General features: G+C 40.9%; 2 protein-coding genes across 5 annotated transcripts in view; both read left to right on the top strand.

Moving 5' to 3' along the window:
- Window positions 1-19860, top strand: part of otud5a (OTU deubiquitinase 5a) — a 30626-nt gene extending 10766 nt beyond the window's left edge. For 2 of the 4 annotated variants that reach the window (XM_084187634.1, XM_084187636.1), the window contains exons 3-9: window positions 12434-12498; window positions 12582-12738; window positions 13211-13359; window positions 15820-16005; window positions 17825-18029; window positions 18173-18289; window positions 19352-19860. In XM_084187634.1, coding sequence (XP_084043760.1) covers window positions 12434-12498; window positions 12582-12738; window positions 13211-13359; window positions 15820-16005; window positions 17825-18029; window positions 18173-18289; window positions 19352-19473 — 1001 coding nt within the window. In that variant the 3' untranslated portion in view covers window positions 19474-19860. Of the gene's footprint in view, window positions 1-12433; window positions 12499-12581; window positions 12739-13210; window positions 13360-15816; window positions 16006-17824; window positions 18030-18172; window positions 18290-19351 lie in introns of all 4 variants that reach the window. The other 2 variants (XM_084187633.1, XM_084187635.1) reach the window with 1 other exon arrangement.
- A 795-nt stretch (window positions 19861-20655) lies between these two features.
- pim2 (Pim-2 proto-oncogene, serine/threonine kinase) lies at window positions 20656-24541 on the top strand. The gene is made up of 7 exons (XM_084187651.1): window positions 20656-20892; window positions 21158-21258; window positions 21393-21443; window positions 21865-22085; window positions 22231-22400; window positions 22512-22688; window positions 22819-24541. Exons 1-7 carry the CDS (start codon window positions 20832-20834, stop codon window positions 22971-22973), a joined length of 936 nt encoding a protein of 311 aa, XP_084043777.1. The 5' UTR covers window positions 20656-20831; the 3' UTR covers window positions 22974-24541.
- Window positions 24542-25210: the final 669 nt, after the last annotated feature.

Below are 25210 nucleotides of genomic sequence, written 5' to 3'. Positions count from 1 at the left end.
ACCTGTGACTCACCAGGCCACTGAACACACAGCCTGAAGGATGACGAGCATCTGGATATTAGGCTCTCACATTTTCATAGTAATAAAATTCATTTCACCTCCGGCTGGCCTGAAGGCTACTGGCCGAGCTTTGGTAACATTGAAGCTCATACACTAAGGATCTCATGTTATTTGCCTATTCAAAAACGTAGAGCAAAGTTTGAAGCTAAACTGGAGTTAGGAGTTTCCGTGGTGCATTCCAAAGACGTTGATCATTGTGTTGACCCTGTGGTTCTTATAGGTCTCAGGACTACACAAAACACTACCCATGTAACCGGTCAGGACAGCACATTGGTGGCCTTTGACCTTACACAGTGAGATCATGAGCAAAGCTAGTAGTACCTGTGTAAGTGAAACTTGAACTGGCAAAATATTTTTTGAAGCGAGAGAAAAATACAATATTGTCACAATTTTGTATGTGAAGGCACACTGTATTGGTGAACTTAGAGATGGTGCCCTTTGGCTTAATTACTGTTACAGTGAGTCTACACATTTTCCTCTGTCTGGTCCGAAAAAGACGAGTTTTGCAATAATCCCAACCAGCATAGACGACTGTCTGAAAAATTGAGAAAGAATGGAGATCACCCCCCACTATCATTTTGAAATGTTACCCAAAGTCAGAATCCGATCACAATACACTGCTCATGACCTTAAGCCTTCAGTGTCTTACTATGATTCAGAAGTGATGGTAATCTTAAGTAATAATTGTTAATTTGGACATTTTGAAATTCACACATTGCTCACTTTGCCCTTTTGCCCAATTGCACATTGCTGGTATGAGTTGCAATAGTACAGACAGCACACACACAACACGTGGGATGTCGTCATCCCCCCCCACACCCCACACACACACACACACAACGTGGGATGTCTTCCTCCCCACACACATTCACACTGGGTTTAGTAATTCAGACCTGGCATGGAAAAATAAGTTTGAACTTTTCCCATATTGAAATGCTTGTGAACTGTTAGATGAAGGTGAAGACATAGTCAGAGATAAAAGGGTGTCATGGCAGGATAAGCCCTTACAATTGAAGCCTATATCAATCTCTCATCCAGTTTTATGCCTAGCAGCCTGATTGATGAAGTCTAGTTTGGGTGAAAATGACACTGAAGCGAGCATTGAGGCCACAGTAAATCCACCATAAATGTAATTTTAGCTCAAAAGATGAGATGGTGGGAGGTAGGCCTTATCTGTGATTAGATGTTGAATGCAATTGACATAGGTAGGGGGCTATTGATCTGTTTATGTTTAAAGAGCAAAGTTCAAGTTGGAGATGTCCGGTCAAATACGACAGGTCACTGGAACCTGGCAGTGTCATTGGCAAATAGGTTGTACTGCTATGCGTTAGACTGTAATACTGGTGCTCATCTCCTCTAGGATCAGTCAGTGGGTCAGTGATCAGTAGCAAAGCATCAACAATGGTAGCCATGATTCACCTGCATCTGACTGGCAGGGCTACCTTAAAAAAAACTAAAATAAAAACATTTTAGGGTATGTCCACTCAACTGTGGTGCCTGAAATGATATGAATGCAGGGCTGTTCATGGCATTCAATATCAACCCAACTTACCCTTATTACTTTGTTTCCTGGGCAGAGTAGACTGAGTGAAACAGTCTTTTAAGAAGCTTTTAGTAGCATGTCTTATTGCAGCCTACTCTAATACTGTTTTGAGTTGACATAGAAAAACCTACGGTCTGCAGTGTTTTATCTTTCCACCACTGACTGTTGCATTGATGTGTTCTAAGGACTATGAATGAGAAAATAAAGACTCAATGGAGCAATGTTGGGCCTCGCTGATGATTCCAGTGAAGACAGATTTCTTTATTCACGTGCTTGTTCTCCATTGACGGGTGACTTAAGAGTAATTTCTGCATAATTTAGATAAACTTTATCAACCGTTGACAGACCAGCAGGGTAGGAACCAAACTAATCCGCTTGTCTCTAGATCTACATAGAGCCCCGCCCCTTTCTTAGAAATGCACTCATTGGTTACTTACCAGCATTGCATTATCTCTATCCTACAGTACATTGGTTGTAGCTAGTATGCATGTGGTTTCTGGTTCTCTGTGTGGTCTTGGTCTCTTCTCCTTTCTTGTTAAATGTAGGCTATCTATTCAGCTCTTTTTCTCAGTAATCTTGCACGAAGAATTTCTTCCTCTTCCGTTTTTCTCGTCAATCTCCTCGTCATTGACCAGTGGCCTAGTCATGTTTTCTGACAGCCATCAACCCCAGTTCATCAAATTCACCAACCCTACCCATCGAACTCTCTTAGGTTGCTTTGGGGCGATTCCACACCAGTGGGAGCGGAAAATATTTTTGGTACAGTGTCTCAGATTGTTTTGGCAATTCTCACATAGAAACTTAATTGGGAGGAAGAATGTTTCAAATGCTTTTTACATTTGTATCACAAACCATTTTTTTGAAAATCATGATGGAAGTCGCCATTTTAGGCCCTTTTTAGACCTATTCGTGCCTCCTGTAACACCCTATGATCCGTGAACCGTACATGATACATTTTGGTGTCATTATACTCCTTACAGTGGGCTCTAACATATGGAGTGTGTCTAGATTCTGAAATACACATTTCCACATGAATCTATTCAACATTAACAATATGAATATCTCAAGACTACCCTTTTTAGATGTTGTTAATTTTAAGACATATTGTTTAGAACAATATACTCTACAAGTACATCACGTTTCCAGAGTGGGCTCTGCAAATTCTGAAGTTCTAATAAGTTTTTTATGAGCACCGTGAATGGTAAATGGTAGGGATGTGCCGAGTACTCAGATAAAACGAGTATTGTGCGCTAAACGACTATTGGCTAGTTTTTCTGTCTGTAATTTCCCCAGACAGACACGCGCGGCTCTCTTTCACTCACTCGTCTCCAAACATCATTTATGAATCCGTAGCTAGTCGTTGTTGTTCAATCTACACTGTACGAAAATATAAACGCAGCATGTAAAGTGTTGGTCCCATGTTTCATGAGATGAAATAAAAGACCCCAGAAATGTTCCATACTCACAAAGCGTATTTCTCTCAAATCTTGGGCACAAATTAGTTTACATCCCTGTTAGTGAGCATTTCTCCTTTGCCAAGATAATCCATCCACCTGACAGGTGTGGCATATCAAGAAGCTGATTAAACAGCATGATCATTACACAGGTGCACCTTGTGCTGGGGACAATAAAAGGCCACTCTAAAATGTGCTGTTTTGTCACACAACACAATGCCACAGATGTCTCAAGTTTTGAGGGAGTGTGCAATTGGCATGCGGACTGCAGGAATGTCCACCAGAGCTGTTGCCAGAAAATTTAATGTTAATTTCTCTACCATAAGCCGCCTCCAACGTCGTTTTAGAGAATTTGGCAGTACGTCCAACCGGCCTCACAACCACAGACCATGTGTAAACACGCCAGCCCAGGACCTCCACATCCGGCTTCTTCACCTGCGGGATTGTCTGAGACCAGCCACCCGGACAGCTGATGAAACTGAGGAGTACTTATTTCTGTAATAAAGCCCTTTTGTGGGGAAAAACTCATTCTGATTGGCTGGGCCTGGCTCCCCAGTGGGTGGGCCTGGCTCCCAAGTAGGTCTATGCCCACCCATGGCTGCGCCCCTGCCCAGTCATGTGAAATCCATAGATTCGGCCTAATGAATTTATTTCAATTGACTGATTTCCTTATATGAACTGTAACTTAGTAAAATCTTTGAAATTGTAGCATGTTGCATTTATATTTTTGTTCAGTGTAGTTACTTCCTGTCGACTTTTCTGAGGCTATATGGTTGTTTTTGTCTGTTTACTTGGAGTTGTTTAGTAGGCCTACTTTGTCTGTCAGTATAATTATTCCATTGCTGGCATCTGTCGTTATGTCGTGATCCAAGCCCATATTTCTTGCTATTATGATTTATTCTCGCCCAGGCATGTTTACCGAGCGACAGATCATTCGAAAATAAAATTGCAAATGTACAGTGGGGGAAAAAAGTATTTAGTCAGCCACCAATTGTGCAAGTTCTCCCACTTAAAAAGATGAGAGAGGCCTGTAATTTTCATTATAGGTACACGTCAACTATGACAGACAAATTGAGGGAAAAAAATCCAGAAAATCACATTGTAGGATTTTTAAGGAATTTATTTGCAAATTATGGTGGAAAATAAGTATTTGGTCACCTACAAACAAGCAAGATTTCTGGCTCTCACAGACCTGTAACTTCTTCTTTAAGAGGCTCCTCTGTCCTCCACTCGTTACCTGTATTAATGGCACCTGTTTGAACTTGTTATCAGTATAAAAGACACCTGTCCACAACCTCAAACAGTCACACTCCAAACTCCACTATGGCCAAGACCAAAGAGCTGTCAAAGGACACCAGAAACAAAATTGTAGACCTGCACCAGGCTGGGAAGACTGAATCTGCAATAGGTAAGCAGCTTGGTTTGAAGAAATCAACTGTGGGAGCAATTATTAGGAAATGGAAGACATACAAGACCACTGATAATCTCCCTCTATCTGGGGCTCCACGCAAGATCTCACCCCGTGGGGTCAAAATGATCACAATAACGGTGAGCAAAAATCCCAGAACCACACGGGGGGACCTAGTGAATGACCTGCAGAGAGCTGGGACCAAAGTAACAAAGCCTACTATCAGTAACACACTACGCCGCCAGGGACTCAAATCCTGCAGTGCCAGACGTGTCCCCCTGCTTAAGCCAGTACATGTCCAGGCCCGTCTGAAGTTTGCTAGAGTGCATTTGGATGATCCAGAAGAGGATTGGGAGAATGTCATATGGTCAGATGAAACCAAAATAGAACTTTTTGGTAAGAACTCAACTCGTCGTGTTTGGAGGACAAAGAATGCTGAGTTGCATCCAAAGAACACCATACCTACTGTGAAGCATGGGGGTGGAAACATCATGCTTTGGGGCTGTTTTTCTGCAAAGGGACCAGGACGACTGATCCGTGTAAAGGAAAGAATGAATGGGGTCATGTATCGTGAGATTTTGAGTGAAAACCTCCTTCCATCAGCAAGGGCATTGAAGATGAAACGTGGCTGGGTCTTTCAGCATGACAATGATCCCAAACACACCGCCCGGGCAACGAAGGAGTGGCTTCGTAAGAAGCATTTCAAGGTCCTGGAGTGGCCTAGCCAGTCTACAGATCTCAACCCCATAGAAAATCTTTGGAGGGAGTTGAAAGTCTGTGTTGCCCAGCGACAGCCCCAAAACATCACTGCTCTAGAGGAGATCTACATGGAGGAATGGGCCAAAATACCAGCAACAGTGTGTGAAAACCTTGTGAAGACTTACAGAAAACGTTTGACCTGTGTCATTGCCAACAAAGGGTATATAACAAAGTATTGAGAAACTTTTGTTATTGACCAAATACTTATTTTCCACCATAATTTGCAAATAAATTCATTAAAAATCCTACAATGTGATTTTCTGGATTTTTTTTTTTCATTTTGTCTGTCATAGTTGACGTGTACCTATGATGAAAATTACAGGCCTCTCTCATCTTTTTAAGTGGGAGAACTTGCACAATTGGTGGCTGACTAAATACTTTTTTCCCCCACTGTAGATCATTTTTACTGTTCAAATGTTGTGGCATAAGTGTTGGTAGAGAGGTTTTAATCCTCTCGAAAGTGAAACTACATGGGTCAAGTGAATTAGCCTACCTTCATCTAAATCTGTGTCTGGAATAAATGCAGGCAGTTGTAACCAGCCATGCATTAGGCTATTTATTAGCCTATTTTGTTGATAATTGAATAGGACTAAGTAAGTAAATCATGTGCATTTTCATCGTTCAGGGTCATTTACATTTGCAACTAAATATTAGGAAGTTGTTCTTAATGTTTGGTATACTCTGTGTACATTCTATGGTCAAAATGGGGCATATCATTGTAAGTACCAGAGAACCCACTCTGTAAATTTGATGTTTGAAGAGTATATTTGATGTTTGAAGAGTAAGTTTGAAGAGTATATTCTTCCTAACAATATGTTAAAAATAAAAGCAAAATCAAAAAGGAGAACGAGATCCGACTGGGGGGAAAATGGTTTTGAATGGTCATTCAACTCGGAATTCAATGTCGGAAACTCTGGCATCTTTCTAGAACTCCAACTTTCCGACCTGAAGATCACTGACGTCATGATTTTGACCTCGTTTTTTAAATGTATTTCCTAGTTGTCTTGAAAGCACCATGATCATCAGATGCAGGTACCATCAGTCCAGTAAAATATAAAAGCGAATTATTTCAATTTATGCTCAGCTTTGCCTTGCAAGTGCTACATCAACTGATCTATTTTGTAATCAAAGCTCGAGTTTTTAAATCTAGTATGGTCTGCGAAGAACAATATTGGCAGGACAGGCATATTTCCAATATGCTATGATAATGTATTAGGCCTACTGCACAAACCACAGTTTTTATTAAGTTAATAGTAAAAAAATGAAAGTCATGTTTAAAAAAGAAAGCGGTAGATCTCTGCTTGCTTTTTGACTGTGAAAGGGATCTTGACTCAAAGGTTGGTGACCACTACTACAAGGAATATAATGACACCAAGACGTCTGTATCTTGTATGGTTCACAGATCATAGGGTCTTACAGGAGGCATGTGTAGGTCTAAAAAGGGCCTAAAACGGCCACTTTCATCATGATTTTCTAAAAAATGGTTTGATACAAATGTAAAAAGCATTTCAAACGTCCTTCCTCCCAATGAAGTTTCTATGTGAGAATTGCCAGAACAATCAGAGATACCAAAAATATTTTCTGCTGGCATGCAATTGCCCTTTGTACTCTTAATTGATGATTTTAGTTATTTTAGAAAATTACTGAAGGCTACATGACAAATCAACCACATAACTAAATGAGGTCCTAACATGTTTTGTTCAGAACTGAAACGTGCAGTGGAAAGATCAAATGAGAAGTTGATGTTTTGGCAGATGAGTCAGATTTACACCAATGGGTTTAGGGGTAATCCCCATCTCAACCAGCCCTCCTACACCTGTCCATGTCATACTTCACTGGGCTTCACTTGGTTCATAGACCATTACACCTCAACCTCATCAGGGGAATTGGGTACTGAAAGCAGTCAAACATGTGACTCGTCTCCTCTAGCCTAATTCTTCATCACTTCTTTAAACCAGTAGGTGACAGGCTGCTGAATGATATTTAGACGTCCATACATCTGTATTTTAATCTTGAACTACCATCCTTCGTGTCACTCCTTATGTATTGTAGGCCTATTTGTTTAAATCTGACTCTGTCCAGAGTGACAATGAGGAACATGTTGAAGGTCAGGAACACACTGAGCAGCTCATTCAGGCGTGTTGCTGAGGCATAATGACAAACTGGACCTGCCAGAAAATGTGACCTCCATCCAACACTAGGCACTTGGAGTGTTGCCAGTGCCACATCTTGCCATGAGAACATTCAGTCACAAGGGAACTAGAATATTTTGTGCTCGTCATACACAAGCTTCAAAACACTGTAGGTTTTTTGTAATGAAATTCAAGACTACGTTGTCGATATTGACATTATGGCACTGACAGTTGCTGGAAATGACATTTATCAAAGACTTTAGTCACTATCTGCAGGTTAAAACTCTTGCTCTTTTTAGTTTGCATTGTAGATATATACAGTACCAATCAAAAGTTTGGACACACCTACTCATTTCAGGGTTTTTCTTTATTTTTTACTATTTTCTACATTGTAGAATATTAGTGAAGACATCAAAACTATGACATAACACATGGAATCATGTAGTAACCAAAAAAGTGTTAAACAAATCAACATATATTTTATATTTGAGATTCTTCTAATAGCCACCCTTTGCCTTGATGACAGCTTTGCACACTCTCGGCATTCGCTCAACCAGCTTCACCTGGAATGCTTTTCCAACAGTGTTGAAGGAGTTCCCACATACGCTGAGCACTTGTTGGCTGCTTTTCCTTCACTCTGCGGTCTGACTCATCCCAAACCATCTCAATTGGGTTGAGGTCGGGGGATTGTGGAGGCCAGGTCATCTGATGCAGCACTCCATCACTCTCCTTCTTGGTAAAATAGCCCTTACACAGGCTGAAGTTGTGTTGGGTCATTGTCCTGTTGAAAAACAAATGATAGTCCCACTAAGCCCAAACCAGATGTGATGGCGTATTGCTGCAGAATGTTGTGGTAGCCATGCTGGTTAAGTGTGCCTTGAATTCTAAATAAATCACAGACAGTGTCACCAGCAAAGCACCTCCACACCATAACACCTCCTCCTCCATGCTTTACGTGGGAAATACACATGCAGGGATCATCCGTTCACCCACACCGCGTCTCACAAAGACATGGCGGTTGGAACCAAAAATCACCAATTTGGACTCCAGACAAAGGACACATTTCCACCGGTCTAATGTCCATTGCTTGTGTTTCTTGGCCCAAGCAAGTCTCTTCTTCTTATTGATGTCCTTTAGTAGTGATTTATTTGCAGCAATTCGACCATGAAGGCCTGATTCACACAGTCTCCTCTGAACAGTTGATGTTGAGATGTGTTTGTTCCTAGGTGTCTGGTTAGACTGTAAACTCTCCTTCCAGACTCACTTTAAGCATCTCCAATCTAAAGTTAGATCTAGAATCGGCTTCCTATTTCGCAAACAAAGCCTCCTTCACTCATACTGCCAAACATGCCCTCGTAAAACTGACTATCCTACCGATCCTTGACTTCGGCGATGTCATTTACAAAATAGCCTCCAACACTCTACTCAGCAAATTGGATGTAGTCTATCACAGTGCCATCCGTTTTGTCACCAAAGCCCCTGTACACTCTTGTTGGCTGGCCCTCACTACATATTTGTCGCCAAACCCACTGGCTCCAGGTCATCTATAAATCACTGCTAGGCAAATCCCCGTATTATCTTAGCTCACTGGTCACCATAGCAACACCCACCCATAGTCTGCGCTCCAGCAGGTATATCTCACTGGTCATCCCCAAAGCCAACACCTCCTTTGGCCGCCATTCCTTCCAGTTCTCTGCTGCCAATGACTGGAACGAACTGCAAAAATCTCTGAAGCTGGAGACTCTTATCTCCCTCACTAACTTTAAGCGTCAGTTGTCAGAGCAGCTTACCGATCACTGCACCTGTACACAGCCCATCTGAAATTAGCCCACCAAACTACCTCATCCCCATATTATTTATTTTGCTAATTTGCACCCCAGTATCTCTATTTGCACATCATCTTTTGCACATCTATCATTCCAGTGTTAATACGAAATTGTAACTATTTTGCACTATGGCATATTTATTGCCTTACCTCCATAACTTACTACATTCGCACACACTGTATATATATATTTTCTGTTGTATTTTTGACTTTATGTTTTGTTTACCCCATATGTAACTCTGTGTTGTTGTTTTTACCGCACTGCATTGCTTTATCTTGGCCAGGTCATAGTTGTAAATGAGAACTTGTTCTCAACTGGCTTACCTGGTTAAATAAAGGTGAAGAAAAAAAAGAAATTGAACTCTGAAGCATTTATTTGGCCTGCAGTTTCTGAGGTTGGTAACTCTAATTAACTTATCCTCTGCAGCAGAGGTAACTCTGGGTCTTCCATTCCTGTGGCAGTCCTCATGAGAGCCAGTTTCATCATATCGCTTAATGTTTTTTGCGACTGCACTTGAAGAAACTTTAAAGTTCTTGAAATGTTCCGTATTGACTGACCTTCATGTCTTAAAGTAATGATGGACTGTTGTTTCTCTTTGCTTATTTGAGCTGTTCTTGCCATAATATGGACTTATATAGGGCTATCTTCTGTATACCACCCCTACCTTGTCACAACACAACTGATTGGCTCAAACGCATTAAGAAGGAAAGAAATTCCACAAATGACCTTTTAAGAAGGCACACATGTTAATTGAAATGCATTCCAGGTGACTACCTCATGAAGCTGGTTGAGAGAATGCCAAGAGTGTGCAAAGCTGTCATCAAGGCAAAGGGTGGCTATTTGAAGAATCTCAAATATAAAATATATTTTCATTTGTTTAACACTTTTTTTTGGTTACTACATGATTCCATATGTGTTATTTCATAGTTTTGATGTCTTCACTATTATTCTACAAAGTAAAAAATAGTAAAAATAAAGAAAAACCCTTGAATGAGTAGGTTTGTCCAAACTTTTGAATGATAGTGCATATTTTTTACTAAATAAAGATATGTTCGATGGTGGGAAGTAAGATATAGGTTTTACTCTTATTCTATTTCCATAACCATTTTTCTAAATGTATTTCTGTTCCCGCCTATGCTAAGCAGGTTGATACTGAGAAAGAGGAAATTGACCAAGAGTTTCTCAGAATCTTTGCGGCTTACATTACCATGTGACTTGCCGGAATGAAGACTGAAACTGGTGCTCATTTGCATATTTTATGCTGGTAGAGGAAGGGGGGGGGGGGGGGGGGCTGTGGAGAGAACCTTTTAGCTTTGTTTACATCTGTGGATCATACCAGTGACTCAACTCATATCTCTATATAGATCACGTATAGCTGGGGATGCAACCACAGAAAAAGGCAGCCAAAATACCCCTTTACAGTCAATCTACCATCTTATGCATTCAAATGTGCAATAATGATGATAAAAAATGTGCACTTGCTTTAGATACAGTGGGGGAAAAAAGTATTTAGTCAGCCACCAATTGTGCAAGTTCTCCCACTTAAAAAGATGAGAGAGGCCTGTAATTTTCATTATAGGTACACGTCAACTATGACAGACAAATTGAGGGAAAAAAATCCAGAAAATCACATTGTAGGATTTTTTATGAATTTATTTGCAAATTATGGTGGAAAATAAGTATTTGGTCACCTACAAACAAGCAAGATTTCTGGCTCTCACAGACCTGTAACTTCTTCTTTAAGAGGCTCCTCTGTCCTCCACTCGTTACCTGTATTAATGGCACCTGTTTGAACTTGTCATCAGTATAAAAGACACCTGTCCACAACCTCAAACAGTCACACTCCAAACTCCACTATGGCCAAGACCAAAGAGCTGTCAAAGGACACCAGAAACAAAATTGTAGACCTGCACCAGGCTGGGAAGACTGAATCTGCAATAGGTAAGCAGCTTGGTTTGAAGAAATCAACTGTGGGAGCAATTATTAGGAAATGGAAGACATACAAGACCACTGATAATCTCCCTCGATCTGGGGCTCCACGCAAGATCTCACCCCGTGGGGTCAAAATGATCACAAGAACGGTGAGCAAAAATCCCAGAACCACACGGGGGGACCTAGTGAATGACCTGCAGAGAGCTGGGACCAAAGTAACAAAGCCTACCATCAGTAACACACTACGCCGCCAGGGACTCAAATCCTGCAGTGCCAGACGTGTTTCCCTGCTTAAGCCAGTACATGTCCAGGCCCGTCTGAAGTTTGCTAGAGTGCATTTGGATGATCCAGAAGAGGATTGGGAGAATGTCATATGGTCAGATGAAACCAAAATAGAACTTTTTGGTAAAAACTCAACTCGTCGTGTTTGGAGGACAAAGAATGCTGAGTTGCATCCAAAGAACACCATACCTACTGTGAAGCATGGGGGTGGAAACATCATGCTTTGGGGCAGTTTTTCTGCAAAGGGACCAGGATGACTGATCCGTGTAAAGGAAAGAATGAATGGGGCCATGTATCGTGAGATTTTGAGTGAAAACCTCCTTCCATCAGCAAGGGCATTGAAGATGAAACGTGGCTGGGTCTTTCAGCATGACAATGATCCCAAACACACCGCCCGGGCAACGAAGGAGTGGCTTCGTAAGAAGCATTTCAAGGTCCTGGAGTGGCCTAGCCAGTCTCCAGATCTCAACCCCATAGAAAATCTTTGGAGGGAGTTGAAAGTCTGTGTTGCCCAGCGACAGCCCCAAAACATCACTGCTCTAGAGGAGATCTGCATGGAGGAATGGGCCAAAATACCAGCAACAGTGTGTGAAAACCTTGTGAAGACTTACAGAAAACGTTTGACCTGTGTCATTGCCAACAAAGGGTATATAACAAAGTATTGAGAAACTTTTGTTATTGACCAAATACTTATTTTCCACCATAATTTGCAAATAAATTCATTAAAAATCCTACAATGTGATTTTTCTCATTTTGTCTGTCATAGTTGACGTGTACCTATGATGAAAATTACAGGCCTCTCTCATCTTTTTAAGTGGGAGAACTTGCACAATTGGTGGCTGACTAAAAACTTTTTTTCCCCACTGTAAAATGGTCCCATAGATCCTTATTGATGAAATTACATACAACTGCATTAATCATACTTAGTCATACTTTGTCAGTCATATGCTACTTCATACGTATTAATTTGATCTGGGCTTCGTCAGGAAGATGTATGTTGCATGTTGTTTTAACACCTGATTCCCTCTTGTTTGCAGCTGATCAAGTATATGGAGACCAAGATATGCATGAAGTTGTCCGTAAACACTGCATGGACTACTTGGTAAGTTTCCTTCTTTCTTTGGTTGCCAGTCAGATTTCACCTGTTGGGGTTTTTAATAATGAAAATGTGAACTCTAATTTCAGACAAAAAATGCAGACTACTTCTCGAACTACGTGACAGAAGACTTCACCACGTACATCAACAGGAAGAGGAAAAACAACTGCCACGGGAACCACATCGAGATGCAGGCTATGGCAGAAATGTACAATCGACCAGTGGAAGTTTACCAGGAAGGCACAGGTGTGTTGTTCAGTAGTGGGCCATGCCAGGCGCATTATTAGCAGAGCTAATGGTCCTCTGTAGTCAGTCAGTAGAGCAATGGCGCTTGTGACGCCAGGATAGTGGGTTAGATTCCCAGGACCACCCATACGTAAAGATTTATGCAAGCATATGACTGTAAGTTGCTTTGTATAAAAGTGACTGATAAATAGTATATATTATAGTATTATTACTGGTCACATTTTGTAATTTTGGAGTGTTATGGCTTTGACGTGTAGGCCTACTTGAGAGAGATTACTAATAGGTACTGTGAGTAATTGGACTGTTTTTCAAACAGAACTGCCATTTTAATATTGATTTAACGTCTAGACAATTTGGGCATTATTGTTTTAAATTGAATATCTTCTGAATAAGTGTGGACATAGTAGTGCACTGCATTGATCATGTAGTTCTGTTAACTCTTCCCCCCCCCCCCCCCTTCCTCCTCTTCCAGAACCAATCAACACGTTCCATGGCATTCATCAAAACAATGACGAACCAATCAGAGTCAGCTACCATCGTAACATTCACTACAACTCTGTGGTGAACCCCAACAAAGCCACAATTGGAGTAGGGCTTGGGCTTCCTGCTTTAAAACCAGGGGTGGGTACCAACATCTTGAAAAGAAATACCGTTTTTAGATGTGTAAAACATGCAATTTGAGGACAACTGGTAGAGTAAGTGTTATGTGGGCTCATCTATAAGAGAGACCTTGATCTCAGCATGGCTCCCTGTCAGAATAAAGGTTAAATGTGCATTCTGGAGAATGTCATTAGGTGCCCTTGATTCTAATTGATTCACCTTGATTCACCTTGATTCACCTTGATTCACCTTGATTCTCCTTGATTCACCTTGATTTACGATGCTAGAGATGATGGCCCTGTTTACGACGGTGTGACTGTCTTCTTCCTCTGTGTGACTCAGTTGACCCCTCTGTCTCTCTATATGATTGTTTGAAAGCACTGTTGCCTAATCGTTGCCTTTCAGTGCATTGACATGTTCCAATTGGCAGCCTGCATTGCCCCTGAGGCACAGACACATTGCAGTGTCATTTCAGTGACGAGCAGTTTATGTTGAGTTCATGATTATTTGATTTATTGACATTAACCAATTAGCAGCTGGCTAGCATTGTTGTTAGTGTTGTTATCCGTTCCATTGCCTTTTCCTGTCTTAAACAGGTGGTTGTTATCAAATTTGACTTAATTGATTAGCTGCATAAAGTTATAAAGGCGTTTTGGATGCTGCATTGGTTGTGTAATAGTGCAATTGAAATCTTTCATAACCGAATCATTCTGAGATCTTGTGACTTTCCCCTGACGAAATGGATGACGTCCATGGGTCCGTCCAGACACAGTCAGGCAGCCAGGCGGACTCAGTCAGTGGGAGAGAGGTGACAGTCTTTGGGTCATCATAGCTTATGATCCCTGCGAGACAAGAGTGTCCCACTTTCAGAATGCATACACATCAAAGGAAGGGAGGCTGAGCTCAGAGAGGGGCAACATTCCACACGTCCCTGTCTCTCTGGAGGAGCCTATTAGCAGTACACTGTTCTGTTTGTGTTGAGATGCCTAATGATAACACTACCATGGTCAACAAGCAGCGCATCATCCATGATGAATGACCCCACAGTAATTAGAAAACACTAGCCTGGGCTCCTTGGCCAGGAAAACCACTGTAGCACTCAACAGAATAGCTGTTTTTTTATGTTATTGTATTTATTGAAGATTCCTGTTTTGTGTTGTTATTGGTTGAATGTTGGCATATGTCAGTGCCAGTTTGAGCCAGTTAGAAGCAGCGATGTTTTGATTACAACACAAATGTGGATGGAGAGTCTTATCTACTTCATTTTCTTGAACTTTCTAATTTGTAAGGGAAAATACGTATTGTCTTAATAGTGTCATTGGTTGTCAGTAAACAGCTTCATAACATTGCGGTTGTCATGAAGTGCTAGCTAGATAACAATAGCACTGTTTAGGTATCTTGGGTACTCAAAGTGCTTTAGAAGCACATCAGATGTTATCGGTAGGCCTAAAGAGTTGTTATTAGTTGGGACAGCTGTGACCTCTGTGTATTGGGCGCATTCATCATATTGAGCAGCCTGTTTGGCAGGGCAGAGAACCATACCGTTATGGTGAACAGACTGCAGTCGGACTGTTCAGGCTCTAAGGACATGTAGTCTACCATAGGTGGAGCTCCCACAGAGGGCCGCACGCCTAGCCATTCCAATTAAGCCTTAGATTAAGACACGGGCATTGTTTCCAAGGAAGGCTGGAGGCAGTTTTTGCATTTACGCGCACAGAAGCTCTTGCTCACGGACAAAGATATCAAAGACCTGGAGTAATTTCTAGACGGATAGTGAAACCTTTTATTGATACCCAGCAGACTAAACTTGTCAAATCTCCTTGATAAGGTGTGAAGGATCTGAAGATTTTGCCTTGGTTGTTATCCATTGTCTTGGTTGTTACCCATTGTCTTGGTTGTTACCCATTGTCTTGGTTGTTACATATTGTCTTGGTTGTTACCCATTGTCTTGGTTGTTACCCATTGTCTTGGTTGTTACCCATTGTCTTGGTTGTTACCCATTGTCTTGGTTGTTACATATTGTCTTGGTTGTTACCCATTGTCTTGGTTGTTACCCATTGTCTTGGTTGTTACCTATTGTCTTGGTTGTTACATATTGTCTTGGTTGTTACACATTGATACTTGGTTGCACATTTCCACTAGGGCTGGGAATTGCCGGGGACCTCACGATACGATATTATCACAATACTTAGGTGCCGATACGATATGTAATGCTATTCTCACAATTCTATATGTAGATATTGCTCACCATATGTCTGCTGCAGAGGGAGAAGAGAGTGAGCCATGAGAAAATGAGTTTGGATCCCTATTTAAAAAGACGGAGACTACTGGAGTCCCAGCCAACTAGTGCAAAAATAATATTGCGATATTGTCAAAACGATACGTTATATAATCAAAAATAATATCCCGATATGGAACTGTATCGATTTTTCAGTTTTATGTCCAGTTAGTGACCCCTGACCTATCCCTCCTTCCCAGCAGTATGTAGACCAGTCGCTTATGAAGAACGCTATTAAGACCTCTGAGGAGTCGTGGATCGAGCAGCAGATGCTGGAGGACAAGAAGAGAGCCACGGACTGGGAGGCCACCAACGAGGCCATCGAGGAGCAGGTGGCCAGGGAGTCCTACCTGCAGTGGCTCCAGGACCAAGAGAAGCAGGCGCGCCAGGTGAGACAAAATGTGCAAGTACAGTTGAAGTCGGAAGTTTACATACACCTTAGCCAAATACATTTAAACTCAGTTTTTCACAATTCTTGACATTTAATCTTAGTAAAAATTCCCTGTCTTAGGTCAGTTAGGATCACCACTTTATTTTAAGAATGTGAAATGTCAGAATAATAGTAGAGAGAATGATTTATTTCAGCTTTTATTTATTTCATCACATTCCCAGTGGGTCAGAAGTTTACATACACTCAATTAGTATTGGGTAGCATTAAATTGTTTAACTTGAGTCAAACGTTTCGGGTAGCATTCCACAAGCTTCCCACAATAAGTTGGGTGAATTTTGGCCCATTCCTCCTGACAGAGCTGGTGTAACTGAGTCAGGTTTGTAGGCTTTTTCAGTTCTGCCCACACATTTTCTATAGGATTTAAGGTCAGGGCTTTGTGATGGCAACTCCAGTACCTTGACTTTGTTGTCCTTAAGCCATTTTGCCACAACTTTGGAAGTATGCTTGGGGTCATTGTCCATTTGGAAGACCCATTTGCGACCAAGCTTTAACTTCCTGACTGATGTCTTGAGATGTTGCTTCAATATATCCACATAATTTTCCTTCCTCATGATGCCATCTATTTTGTGAAGTGCACCAGTCCCTCCTACAGCAAAGCACCCCCACAGCATGATGCTGCCACCTCGTGCTTCACGGTTGGGATGGTGTTCTTCGGCTTGCAAGCAACCCCCTTTTTCCTCCAAACATAACGATGGTCATTATTTACATTTAAGTCATTTAGCAGACGCTCTTATCCAGAGCGACTTACAAATAGGAAATTATGGCCAAACAGTTCTGTTTTTGTTTCATCAGACCAGAGGACATTTCTCAAAAAAGTACGATCTTTGTCCCCATGTGCAGTTGCGAACCGTAGTTCGGCTTTTTTATGGCGGTTTTGGTGCAGTGGCTTCTTCCTTGCTGAGTGGCCTTTCAGGTTATGTCGATATAGGACTCGTTTTACTGTGGATATAGATACTTTTGTACCTGTTTCCTCCAGCATCTTCACATGGTCCTTTGCTGTTGTTCTTGGATTGATTTGCACTTTTCACACTGAAGTATGTTCATCTCTAGGAGACAGAACGCGTCTCCTTCCTGAGCAGTATGACGGCTGCGTGGTCCCATGGTTTTATACTTGCGTACTATTGTTTGTACAGATGAGCGTGGTACCTTCAGGCGTTTGGAAATTGCTCCCAAGGATGAACCAGACTTGTGGAGGTCTACAATTTTTTTTCTGAGGTCTTGGCTGATTTCTTTTGATTTTCCCATGATGTCAAGCAAAGAGGCACTAAGTTTGAAGGTAGGCCTTGAAATACATCCACAGGTACACCTCCAATTGACTCAAATTATGTCAATTAGCCTATCAGAAGCTTCTAAAGCCATGACGTCATTTTCTGGAATTCTACAAGCTGTTTAAAGGCAAAGTCAACTTCGTGTATGTAAACTTCTGACCCACTGGAATTGTGATACAGTGAATTATAAGTGAAATAATCTGTCTGTAAACAATTGTGTTGGAAAAATTACTTGTCATGCACAAAGTAGATGTCCTAACTGACTTGCCAAAACTGTAGTTTGTTAACAAGAAATTTGTGGAGTGGTTGAAAAACGAGTTTTAATGACTCCAACCTAAGTATATGTAAACTTCTGACTTCAACTGTACATGGCAGATTGAAGAGCATTTCAGTGACACGTTTGGTTTATATGAGTCTAGTGTCCAGTATTGAAGTGTTTCAGCAGCTGGCATGTGTTTTAATGAGGTCCCTGTATCCCTCTCCTCCTAGCCCCGTAAGGCTAGTGCCACCTGCAGCTCGGCCACCGCAGCATCTTCTAGTGGTCTGGAGGAGTGGAGCGCCCGCTCGCCCCGGCAGCGCAGCTCAGCTCCCTCACCGGAGAACACTGACCCCTCCCACTCAGACACAAGCAACAAGCCTCCCTCCCCTGCTGGGGCAGCCCTTATGTCGAAGCCCCCTTCACCTTGTGCCCCAGGTTAGTCACTGTGACAAACCATCAGAAGTGCCATGAATCAACTGAGATGGTGGTGTATCAAATGAACATTGGAATCTTAGGGTTTCATCTTTGTAAAGAATCCTGTTTTGATGATGGGAATCTCTCTCTGCCCCCTATTCTAGGTCCCAGCAACCAGGCTTGTGTTGGGCCTGATAGACCCACCTCCTCCTCTCTGAAGTCCCTGTACCCGGCACTGGAATACCGTGCTATCATGAAAGAAATGTCACCCACAGCCTTCGGTAAGATAATCACTGGCTCTTTCTTTACTTAAAGACTTACTCAAATGAATGCATTCAATTCAATTCAAACAACTTTATTTGTCCCCTTAAGGCATTTACTACTGTTGCTGTTCTATGTTATTTTATTTATATGTTATTCATAGAATAGGTAGTATGGTCAGTTTGAGATGTAATATTTCAGTTGGGATAGTTGTCAACACTAGCAGCAATCCTTAGCATAAGGCATATCAATCACAGTGTTCTAGACAGTGTTATTACACATCCTCTGTTGTGAAGGCATGGTGCTGTAGCTGCTGCTGGACTGAAGACACTTGAATAACAACACATATACTAGAGATTAGTGGGGGTAAAAAAACATACCTTTCACACTGTAACCTATCCTATCATTAACATGTATCATCATATCATTTTTGATTTGATTTTGATTTGATTAGGATCCCATTAGCCGAGGCCAATGGCGACAGCTAGTCTTACTGGGTTCCGACACATTATGAAAAATACATTACAGACAAAATCATTTACAATTTACATACATTTAAAAACATGTAGTGTGCACCTATCAGATACACGTACATGTAGCTTTAAAGTATTTGGGTCACCATAGGACATTTATTTTTGATGATAATTTGTCATTATGGTATGTTCTATCGCACAGCAACTCTGTATCTGAAAGGAAAAAATAAACAGGAAATCAGAAGAAGAAATGTAAGAACGTAGAATAGTAGAAACATGAAACAAGGGTGCGGTGCAGGAGCAAAGCTGAGAACAGATGCAATTCACCTGAAATGACCTCCCTCTCATATTGCTTGGTCGTGATTGGGTGCATATACTGTCACATTCGTATTTGTGTACAAGCTTTTTCCAACACAAAAACCAAACAAAATCTTATGTTAACCACTGTCACTAATGTGCAGAATATAAACGGCAAATAACAATATTTTGTAAACTAGTAATTCCAGTACCCCTCTTGATTTAAAAATAACTAGCAGGTTTTTTTTCTCTCAAGTCCTCTTTTACATTAGAATGCTAGAATGTGTATTTTTCCTTTTCTCTATGGTGTAGGCTTAACAGACTGGGAGGATGATGAGATTCTGGCGTCAGTCTTGGCCGTTTCACAACAAGAGTACCTTGACAGCATGAAGAAGAACTCAATGCATAGAGAACCCTCTCCAGACAGCAGTTGATAAAGGGGATCAAGCACACACAACGTCCCCTGGAAGGAAGGAGGCAGAACAGGGGAAAATCCCAACGTCATCATGTAACCATCCAGTCTTCTCTCCTCCTTCTCCCTATCCATCCATCTCTGCTTCTCCACACCTACCAATAAAGATCCAGCATAATCAGACTCCAACCCCTTCCTTTCTAATACCATGGACACCATCATTGGACTTATTTAGTTGCATGTTTAATTGAACACAACCAGTATCATCATAGAAAACAAGAAGAAAAAATATATAAAAATGGTCATACTTATCCTCTTAATGATTGGTTAATATAAGTTTGTTTTATTTTATTTTCTTGTTTGGGATGAAAATACATTTTTTTCTTGGAATAAAAGAGGAAATCTTTCTGAAAAACAGCACTTTTGTGTATTTCTTTTTGCTATAACTGTACTTATTAATTTCATACCCACTCGAATTGATATACACTTCTAAATATTTAATTGCATTTACCTGAATAACTGATTTGATTTGTAGATAACAAGTGCAAGGGAATTCCCATTTATGTGAGGGTTTTTTTCTCTGTTATTGCCACCCAACCTTCACTGTTTACTTATGGGGACTGTGTTTTACTCCCGCCCAAAATGAACGTTAACCTTCTGGCAGCATTTCTTTCACAAACTAATCTGCAAGGATTATCTCCAAACAATAACAGCCATAATATGTAGTGCAGGAAATGTGGCTGCAATAGTGAGACAGACAGACAATGCTTTGTTATTATTCATCTATTACAATACTGTTGATGATGACAGAGCTATGTGCAATTGACTTCAGTAAAATGTTAAATATTATGTTCATGCCATGAGCACACATCTATGCACAGTGCATGTACATACACAATGAAGCACATCATGCACCGTAACAAGAAGAGCGATGTGCGCGCTAAAGTTAGTTGCTAAAAGCAGAAGCATAAACAAAAACCACAAGGAAGGTGCTTCTCATCAAAAGACCCCTCGTTTACTGGAACGTAGCTAATTCGGATGAAAGTAGTAGTAGTATATGAATATTAATATAGGTAAATCATGCTACATTGTGATTGGACCACAATTCAAAATACTACTGCTAATTCCGCGGTGATTGGATAGATGCTTCGTGTGGGCGTGTTCACAGTTTTAACCTTAAAACAGCAACAAACTTTCTTTGGCCAGACGTGTCAGTTTGTTGTTCAAATCGGTCTTTCTGGGAAACGCAGCTGTCTACAGCAACTTGCTCTGTGGATATTTTGAAAACTGAAGATTCTTCGCGGATTAAATTCGGAATGGACATAACCTTGAACTAAATTTACCCAACTTTTTTACTTCGGATATATTCAATTTTTTAAAATGTTGGACAAACGTAGTGTTGAGCTGCGCTTGGATCAGGAGGATGTCAAAGGAAAAAATGGTAAGAATTTGGAGGTGCCAGTGCCATATGTTTTTCATTTAATGGCTTATTATGTGTCATGAATGTATGGTTGACGTTTGACTGGAATATCAAGGTTGATCAAGACAGGAGGTATAGCCAGTACAGATATTTGCTTCCACAACAAGCAAGACACATACCTAGTAATGACACAATTACTGCAGTGGACATAAAGCTAGTTTCTTACATAGCCTACCCTACATTACAGCTTTGATTATGTTTTGATGTATGTTCTTTGACACCACAGGTAAAGAGTCCTTTGAGAAGCATTACCAATTAGGTGCGCTTCTTGGAAGCGGTGGATTTGGGTCCGTCTTTGCTGGTCAACGCATCTCAGATGGTCTGCAGGTACTTACAGCAAAATGTGAAGAGAACATAGTCAATTAATGATCAATAACAAAAATTCAAAACCTGTTTTTAGACAAACAACAATGAAAAAAAAAAATGACATATGAACACTAATATTGTTTATTTATCCTTAGGTGGCAATTAAACAAGTTTCAAGTGACAGAGTGCAGCAATGGGCGCGATTGGTAAGTTTACCCCCCCCCCCCCCCCCCCCATAAAAAAACAACAACAACTACGTTATATGATTTAAGATGTGCGTTTTTATTTCTTGTTGGGGCTTCTGCCAAGTGTATTTTGTTGTGGTTACCATTCTTGTACACCTGACAGTCTGGTCATGTGTGGAAATAAAAAGCTGGTATTTTGTGCCCTCTGCTGGGAATCGGAAGAGAAACCACATGTTGTGTTTTCATAACCGTGACGTGGTTGTCATTTTGTGGAAATTACGTGGTAGGGTTTTTCCTCAAATAAAAAATAATTTTGAGGAACTTAGTAGCAGTATTTCCCCTGTCTGGACAAAACAATTCTCATGTGTTTTAGCAACTAGTATATTTATGCTGACTGACTCATAATTATACTAACCCTCCCTCTCTCTCTCTCTGCCAACAGCCAGATGAACCCAACCTGGTACCCATGGAGATTGCCCTGCTCTTACAGCTGGGGGGTGGAGCAGGGGCAGGACCCTGGCACCATGGGGTGATCAAGATGCTGGACTGGTTTGAGGTGCCAGGACAGGGATTCCTCATCGTGTTCGAAAGACCACAACCCAGTCAGGACCTCTTTGACTTCATCACAGAGCAGGGAGCCCTGGATGAGCCACTTGCACAAAGGTATATGACTGTTTCAAGTCAGTAGACCTATTTCACTCACAGGTTAAACATCCCCACTCTGTTTCCATGTGTGGGAGGCTGCTGGGTTTTCTGTGCTCATTAATGTGATCTTATATGATATTCTAACCAGGGCTTGTTTTTCCAGGTTCATGCTCCAGATAGTGGAAGCGCTGCGGTTCTGTCAAGCACAAGGGATCGTGCATAGAGATGTGAAGGATGAGAACATTTTAGTCGACACTCGGACAGGAGATGTTAAGATCATTGACTTCGGCTCTGGTGCTCTGCTCAAAGACACTGCTTACACAGAATTTGAGGGTAAGTGAAAAACATTACTTATTATATCCATATGTACCCCTCTAAACTTATTTTAGAAGAATTGATGCCTCTTATTTTGTTTGTAATGTAATCGTCCCTTTCTCTCACTAGGCACCAGAGTGTACAGTCCTCCTGAGTGGATCCAACATCAGCACTACCATGCCCGGTCCCTGACTGTCTGGTCATTGGGAGTGCTTCTCTTCGACATGGTTTGTGGGGACATCCCCTTCGAGAGGGACAGAGACATTGTGCAGGCCTCGCCAAGTTTCACCAAACGCATTTCAAAAGGTACATTTCTACATAGACCTATTCTTACTATCTGACAACATTTCTAGGGCAATGACAGAACAAATTCTGGATTTCATTTCTAATTGCAATTCATCATGACTGAAAATCCTCTTCTTCTTTTTCCCCCCAGAGTGCCAGTCTTTGGTTCGTTGGTGCCTTGCCTACAGACCAGAGGATCGGCCAAGCTTAGAAGAGATTTTACTCCATCCCTGGATGGAGTCATCTAACGACAGTGGAGACTTGCATGGGGATCACAACTCTTTGCCAAGCCAGTCAAGCCTATGATTCCTGGATACTATTGGGTGGTTAAAGAAACTTCAGATGCCTTTTTAGATCACACTTATCTTATTATCACTGTGCTTAACTTATCAAGTCCCCCTATGGAAAGGTATTTATTTATCATTTTGCGGTGTTGCTATACTATTTTATTTTAATTTGACAAGTGTTATAGAAATATACTGCACTAACGTACTACCTTAGTACAAAGAAATGTATCACACACTTATCTTGAGCCAAGGCAAACTATATCTAAATTATCTTCATACGTGCTACAAAAAGGCACATTCCATAGTAATATAGACTATATTGGGAAGAGATATGTATGCTTTATTTTTTATCATTTATGGGTATTTATTTCAATTACTATTTATTTATCTTAAGGGTTGGACTTTCTGTTTACATCAGTTATACTGGAGGCATGTCGAAGTTTCTGATACCATTTGATTCTATTATTTCATGTGATTTGGTTGAGATCACATACTTTTCCATGTGAAGACCTGGTTTTACAGGTTATTTAAGTTACCTCGTTTCAAGAGGAATAAAGGACTACAAAACAACAGTAATCCGGAGCACTATGCATATCTTCAATTTTCCATGGATTTTGTCCTGAGGGTTAGGGAGTGGCACAGGCAAGGCAACATCTCTATGGACGCTCAAGTCAGGCTCATATGCCTCATACAATGGACTTATTCACTGGAGCTGAGTAGTCTTGGGAATTGGACATTGACAATGTTTTCTCTTCAAAATAATATTTGCATATTCTTTTGGAACATTAACACATTTAGAATGTCAAATAGTATCCAGGATGTAATACTATCCTTCAGGATTCACCTTTAGAATGTCTGTGTAATTTTTTGTGACGGGCAGGCCTCCAAGAGTTTTGTCAACACCACAGCAATGAGACATCCTAGAATGTGTCCAAACCAGAAACTAAACTGGATGATCTTTCACATACTTTATCTTGGAGGGAAGTTAAAATCTGTAATTCCATTTTCCTTCCTAGGACTTATGTTCTTGTTTTTTGTGGAGTTTGAAGGTTTACCTGAAGTAACTGCCTCAGTGTTTTTAATCAGTGGCTGTTGTTCAAGACAGTAGACAACATTCAAACTGGGTGATTTACTTTTGTATTATTTATTTACTTTGGTTTTATTGGTGCAAGTGGGACCCACATGACCAATTGTATGTATATATGTTGTTCTTTAAATGTTGATGAGACTTCATCGTGTGCCTTAATCTAAATCCTACCTTAATGGTGGGACTGTAACGACAAACATTTTCTAATTCCAAAAACATGAATGACTCAATTTACCCAATGGAAGAGTTAACACAACATTGAAATCTTGTCATGAAAATGGGATAAAAGAGCATCATTCCACTTCATTGTTTAAAACTATAATTGTCATAATCATAGTCAATGAGCTGAGGTAGCATAGTTATATTTGTTGTAAATACTTGTGTATTGTTGTTTTATACACTGCCAGTTGTCACAAATCTCTTTACATGAAATGAGAATTTCAGGAGACACATTCCATCAAATTCTTGATTCTAACGTGTACATAAAGGCTGTCAATGTTTTCCTGTGCTGTTTGGTGTTCATTTATCATGATTTCGTAAGATTAGACTTCAGACTCGTTTAGAGTGGCTTTGTGATCAGTCAGAAACACATATAGGAAGGATAGGCCTCCGTTTAAAGGCCTTGACAGCAGTAGGAAGTTTGAACCATCACTGAGTTGTTATATCAAAACGAGTGTCAACAGCACACAAAAACAGGCAATGGGGTTCCCCTTACAAAAACATATTGCAGTTTTGAAACTGCAGTAAAAGTGCAGTAACGGCAGTTGGCTGTGGTGTTTTGGACACAGTAATTGCAGAATAACTGCAGTTGAACTGCAGTTATACTGCAAAACTACTGCAGTAAAAAAAACGGTGGGATCATGCTGCAGTTATACTGCACTCTGACTGCAATCTTTTTTTGTAAGGGGCAAGGCAACCACAGGGCAGAATGGGTTAGTACCTCACCCTGTGTGCAAGCACCAGTACTTCATCAGTGTGTGACAGGCAGTTTTGTGACTGTTGGTTGACACTTTTGGGATATTTAAGAAGCTTGAGGACCATCTAAATTGGTATGGGTCCATAAGAGGATCAACTTTAAGATTCCACAGTCTGTCCCGATTGTGCAATGAACAAACCTACTCATCATATCAAACTTGATTTCTCTCATCAAAGATAGGCTGACCATTAGC

This window comes from Coregonus lavaretus (genome assembly GCF_964263955.1).
Source record: "Coregonus lavaretus genome assembly, chromosome: 22".
Classification (NCBI taxonomy): Eukaryota; Metazoa; Chordata; class Actinopteri; order Salmoniformes; family Salmonidae; genus Coregonus; species Coregonus lavaretus.
This window is presented reverse-complemented; position numbering and strand designations above follow the sequence as displayed.

Bases quoted from the DNA above. Each gene is read 5' to 3' on its own strand.
- pim2 (XM_084187651.1), top strand. From the start codon at position 20,832: ATGTTGGACAAACGTAGTGTTGAGCTGCGCTTGGATCAGGAGGATGTC. The intron at 22,401-22,511 runs GTAAGTGAAAAA...TTCTCTCACTAG, and splicing joins TGCTTACACAGAATTTGAGG to GCACCAGAGTGTACAGTCCT. The intron at 22,689-22,818 runs GTACATTTCTAC...TTTTCCCCCCAG, and splicing joins CACCAAACGCATTTCAAAAG to AGTGCCAGTCTTTGGTTCGT.